A 6193-nucleotide genomic window follows, 5' to 3' on the forward strand; every position below is an offset into this window, starting at 1 on the left:
ACAAGGTCTTAGAGACAAAATGTCTAGAGACAGTTTAGTGGCTTTCCATTACCTTTACCATGGGTGGGATAATGTCCCAGCGCTGAAGGAGTGTCTGGCAGAGGCTTTGATACTCCTGCAGAGTAGTCCTCGTGTGTGATGTTGGCTGATTGGTATCAGCTGCAGCTATGGGAGAAAATGAATGTGACTGGCAGAAACTAGAACTCCCACAGTGCAAGGTTTAACATTGTCTTGCTCAAATATCTACAAATAAAATGACTTGATGTAAGCTGATGCTGATCTTAAACGTGTAAAAACATGTCATTTCTTAAATAAAAAATGTATGTATGCATTTTTTCTGCATTTATGGTGTATGTTCAGATGTGTAAGCTGTCCATGCAAAAGGGACTAATTCATCACCAAATTATCAGAGACAAACATTTGGACTGCTGCATGTCCTCTCTGTGCACAGCTGGGATTCCTCTGGTTACTCCAGGTTCTTCCCACAGACCAAAAACCTGCATGTGAGGTTCATTATATATCAAGGTGTGAGTACCATAAGTGCTTGAACAGTTGTTTGACTCCATGTGGCCCTATGATGGACTGGAGACCTGTTCAGGCTGTCCCCACAGTGACTGCTGGAGATAAGCACTAACACCCTGACCCAGAAAGGAAAAGTGGGAAAAGAAAATAGATTGGATGGATGGATGTCCTTTGGCTGCTCTCTTCTTCAGGGATCACCACAAAGAAACAAAGTCACATGAAAGATTTGTCAATTGTTTGACACCAGATGTCCCTCTGTACACAACCTGGGCTCAAACCATCAGCCTCAGAATAAGTAGATCGTGGCACTGACCACTGAGCTACCACAGCCCCTCAGTGCATTGTTTATCATTACTGTTTGGTACAGCACTTTTGCCCCAGATGAAGGGAACATGTTGATTAGTTATAATTTATATGTTCTGCTCTGTTTATATAGTCACACAAGTCAACAGTAGCGAGGGCTAATCCGTTAAACATTAAATCTACTGGAACGTTATCTTCTGACGTTAGCCTCATCTTTAACCAGATGGCTGCTGCTTTCCTCAAAGAATATCCAGTGCCCAGTTTGAATACTGTATATTATAATGATCACATTCTGTTATATATTTTAAATGCCAAGTCATATTTTTGAAATCTTGAGAAGCTTGGTAATAATAATAATAAAAAAACTCTAAATCAGGTGCTATGTCACATTTTTGGTTGGGTTTTTTTTTGTACATATTGTGGTAAAAATAACCTTCCATAACCAAACTTTTTCCAATAAAGAGAAAAAGACATTTATACAAAAAAAATCATTTATTTCATATAATAAAATGTCTCTTTTTTTTTTTTCCTCCAAACATTGTGTTTTTAAAAGTCTTTGATAATGTAACAGTGTGTACAGACAAAATAAAATGCATAAGGTAATGTCATGGAAACATACATTCTTGTAAACATCAAAAGGAAATCAATAAACCCAACAAAACCACTGCGACAGATGATAAAAATATATAAAATGTCACATGAGAAAAACCAAGGCTGCGTTTCAAATCAACACAACAGTGACAGCAGAAATTCATTGTTAGGAAACAAATAATCCGTTGATACATCCAGCAAGAAACCAGACCAGAACCAAGAGAAGGGCTGCTGTTGGGTGGGCAGGGTGAGGACAGGGTGAGGACAGGGTGAGGACAGGGTGAGGACAAGGTGAGGACAGGGTGAGGACAGGGTGAGGACATAGTGAGGACAGGGTGAGGACAGAGTGAGGACAGGGTGAGGACAGGGTGAGGACAGGGTGAGGACAGGGTGAGGACAAGGTAAGGACAGGGTGAGGACAGAGTGAGGACAGGGTGAGGACAGGGTGAAGACAGAGTGAGGACAGGGTGAGGACAGGGTGAAGACAGAGTGAGGACAGGGTGAGGACAGAGTGAGGACAGGGTGAGGACAGGGTGAGGACAGAGTGAGGACAGGGTGAGGACAGGGTGAGGACAGTTAAGGAAGGTGTAAACAGGAGATAAAGCTGCCACTCATCCAGCCCAGGCTCAGTTCTCTCAGGAAGTGAAAACATTTTGAGACGACTGCTTTGTGAAAAAGATGCTGCTGCTGAGACGAGTCCAGACTGGTACGACCAACATCCACTCGCCCGTACTGCTGCAGCCATCAGGACCCAACAGCACCCAGAGAAATACTGCTCTGAGAACTGTGTGAACATGGAGCTATAAGTGATGATTAAAGAGCAATACATGTGAATGTTTGTCTAAAAACTGTTTTGTATTGAAATGCAAAGGTAGTGATTCTCTGCACGCTGTCTGTGAACGATCCTTATCAAAATAATGAACACTGGTCAGGACTTTGTGAGGTTTGACCAAAAACTTGTGCTTTTTATCAAACTTTTGAAGGTTCGTGAACTGGGAGACGAGACTCTGCTGCATCATCACCGTGCACATCAGGCCAGACGTGAAGAAAGGTTTATATAAAATGATATTTCTTCATTTTTAGGTTTGCAATTCTACATCTGAAACTCTGGCTCTATATTTGGTAGCAATACACAATACAGGTACATACCAGACACGTACCTGTCACATACAGTGTGAGTACCAGGTAAAAATATAGTATCACGTCTGGTAGCTCAGTGGCATACAAGTACTCAGGAAAGTACCTGGTATTTACAAGGTTTGTGCAGTTAAGTGCATACCAGGTAAGCATCAGGTATGTATTAATAAGTTCAAGGTATATAACTAGTGAGTACGTCACACTTACCAGGTACGTACCCTGGAAGCACCAGTTAAGTACTGTACGTTCTAAACTCAGTAAATACCAAAGTATGTACTAGTAAGTTCTACGCCCGTACCCATTAGGTCAGTGTTTCCCCTACCTACCATTACACAAGCAGAACGCCCTGCCTACCGAACTGCCCCCCCCATTGACAGCTGCCGGCACTAACGTAGCGCTAGGCTAACGGTGCACAATACAGGTGCACTAGCTAAAAAGCTACACGGGGAGTGCACTTTTCCCCTCACGCTGAGCCGTGCCCCCTCCCACCCCCCAGTCGACAAAACAAAAAAAGATATGAACACCCTGCCACGGCAAGTAAACTAGGAGAAACACTGTAGGTACATCGTACTTACCAGGTATACCCTGTAGGCACCAGTTCAATATGCCCAAAATACCCAGAAAGTATCCAGTAAGTACTTGGTAACTACCTGATAAGTAACAGGAAATTGACAGGTACATGTCTGTATTATACGTTGCTACCCAACATTCTTTTCTCGAACACCACGGTGTGCACATGTAAGTGTTCATGTGTGTAAAGTGCAGCGTGTGCCGGTCATTCCTCACAGAGTCATTTGGTGGCAGCAGAGGCTCACCGCTCAGCTCGACAAGCGTTCTGGGTGTGTTTGTAGACAGAAGAAAACGAGAACTGGACTGGACTCACTGCAGCCCGAGTCCAGACTCCCAACAGACGTTCCCATTGACGGAGCCGTCTCTGAAACAGCCTCCGTCTGATCCGGCCAGGCAGGAGAAACCTGGAGCGCCTCACTGTGTGTGCAGACAACTGAACCTCTCTGCCGCACCATCAGTCTGGACTTCTTACTCCAAGACAAAGACTCTTTCTTGCTCGTGTTTCGCCTCATCGTCTCGTCTTTTTCATCCTGTTACGTTCAAAAGAAATCTTCCTTTCGATACGCATGAGGCAGATTCGGGCTTCCTCTACACACATGTGGGTAGATTCACCACTAAAAGATGACACAACAACAGAATAAGAAACATAAAAGGATTCTTTGGGATTCATGGGAGGACGTTCTTGTCAGAAATTTGATTTGTTTACAGAAACACCACCTCGACTACGCCCTAAAGCAAAATGCAAAAACACTCATTTCTGCTCTGCAACTAGCACCTCGTGTATTTTTGGAATACGCCTCATTAAATGTCAACATTCCTCTGTGTGTGTGAGTGTCAGTGCCCAGCACCTCACACAAGGCATTTATTGCTAATATAAACATAAAATCTAACTTCATTGTGTAAAAACACCACTCTAGACCTTTATGACACTTACAGTATATGACACTACACCTTCATCCGGTCTACCTGCTCTAAACGTCCTTCACGTCTGATTCAACAACACAGCCGAGGCCATTTTGGAAGGGATTACACAAAACGGTTTGGGACTTCATATGGATGGACAGAAGACACCAAAGCTGTCCTCCTGCGGTTGAGACTGAGTGAAACTGAACGGAGTAGCAGTGCTGTCGCAGGGAGCACGGTGTCTGTCTGACACAGACGCTGCGGTGCGTCACAGTAATACTTGCAGTTAGCAGAGCTTTTGAATTGGCAGATGAAAACATCTGTGTTGTTGTTTTCCTTCAGCTGTTGACCTCGTATTGCAGGACTGTTCAGGGAGGACAGTGTGAAGGAAAACAGCATGAGAACAGAAAGCAAGAGATGAACACAGGAGTCCTTCCGTGAGACAGGAAACGTCCACTGGAGCTTCTCCCTCTGTTATAGTCTTCTGTCTCCTCGGGTTGGAGCTGAAGTCCGTGTGATTTGCACGTGTGTTGGATCAGTGAGGGTGAATCCAGGCGCCGCAGTGATAGTTCGATTTGGATTATCAGTTCGTTCTTTTGTTCTTTTTTGAGATTTGTCAAAATACGTGTCACACAGACTCCGTTTCTGAAGCGTCACTCTTCGTCCCGCTCTAGACGGAGGCTTCGGGCGGGGCGCCGTTGGTCATCTTCACGAAGATCTTGGGGTCATCGTCTTGCTTGTTTTTCAGGTGCTGGAGGTGGCGACTGTGGCAAAGCAGGTAGAGGGGCAGACAGAAGCCCAGCATGCTGAGCACCAGCAGGCCCACGTTCACCTAAACGTCAGGCAGACAGGCAGACAGGCAGACAGGAAGACAGGAAGACAGGCAGTGATGAACTCGAACGCTGACTCTGATCAGTCGTGCTCATGTCCAGGTGCTTGTGTCATCTTACCCATAAAGGGTCTCCCTCCAGGGGGCCCACCATGGCCAGGAAGAGGGGCTGCTGGATCAGGGCGAACAGAGCGCTGATAAGAGACTGCATGCCGGTCAGACTGCCAAACTGAGAGGACGGGTACCTGGAGGAGACAAAAAGCATGTGTCACATGCATCGTCTCTGTCTAAACACAGTTGGTTCATCCCTTGAGTTTGAGTTTTGAAGCTGATCTGACTGAAAGTTTGTGAAGAAGTTATCAAAATAAAATGGAAAAAAATGAAAGTTGGTCAAGACAACCATTTTTATTTATTTATTTTTTAAATACAAGACCTAGCATTCCTTCATGGCAGCATTTTAAATGGAATCACTAGACGCTGAGAAGAAATCAAGCTGCAGCTGTTTGGTCCAAATTTAACCTCAGGCAATATATGAGACGTGTTAGCACTCAGAGTGAATCATGGGGAAGGCTCAGCTACTACTAGGGATGGGGCCGATCTGATCCAGTATCGGTATCGGCCTCCGATACCAGCATAATTTACGTATCGGATTTTTCCGATCCACCTGCTGATATTTCCGATCCATGATGCATGTTGGCTTTAAACTATGGAATGGATTTCCTGAACGGCGGCGTGTCTCATGAACCCAGAGTAATAAGACCCGCCTCACATTCAGGAAATCCAGTCCATAGTTTGCAGCCAGCTACAACGTGAGGACTGAGTTAGCAGCACTGTGGCTAACAGCTAACTAACTTTTCATCTAAACATGTCCGCTGTGTGGAAGTATTTTACACTAAACACCACAAAACAAGACAGCAACGTGCAATGTCTGCAGAGCCATAGCGCCACATTAAACCACGTTAAAGTTAGTTTTACGATGGACATTCGAGCTCCGTGGCTTCAGCGGGGCGCTGCTCTTTGGTCAAACCGAAAGAGGTGACTCGACTCAGCCAAGATATAGTTTACCCTCCAGGAGATATTTATCAGTACAACAGTAGACAATCATAAAAAACATATGATTTGAAAATTATATTAAAAAAATAAACAGCTACATTATAAAGTGATGTTAAATACTAAAAACAGGAACATGTCTGTTGGTTTGTGCCATGAATTTAGCAGATGTTTGAAGCCATTTAACATTTTATTTAATTTAATTCATTTATTCATTCATTTAAAAGAAACTAAATTAAAAAAAAATATATCATCAAAAAGAAAATATTGAATGAAAAAAGTGCAGAA

At 43.9% G+C, this 6193-nt stretch overlaps 1 protein-coding gene across 1 annotated transcript in view; it reads right to left on the reverse strand.

Moving 5' to 3' along the window:
• Nucleotides 1-4490: 4490 nt before the first annotated feature.
• Nucleotides 4491-6193, reverse strand: part of LOC119411074 (large neutral amino acids transporter small subunit 4) — a 30491-nt gene continuing 28788 nt past the window's right edge. Inside the window, exons 12-13 of the mRNA XM_037677997.1 lie at nt 4977-5100; nt 4491-4858 (exon numbers count right to left, since the gene is read on the reverse strand). Coding sequence (XP_037533925.1) covers nt 4697-4858; nt 4977-5100 — 286 coding nt within the window. The 3' untranslated portion in view covers nt 4491-4696. The remainder of the gene's footprint in view (nt 4859-4976; nt 5101-6193) is intronic.

This window comes from Nematolebias whitei, chromosome 6 (assembly GCF_014905685.2).
Source record: "Nematolebias whitei isolate Nwh7 chromosome 6, NemWhi1, whole genome shotgun sequence".
NCBI classification, from domain to species: domain Eukaryota; kingdom Metazoa; phylum Chordata; class Actinopteri; order Cyprinodontiformes; family Rivulidae; genus Nematolebias; species Nematolebias whitei.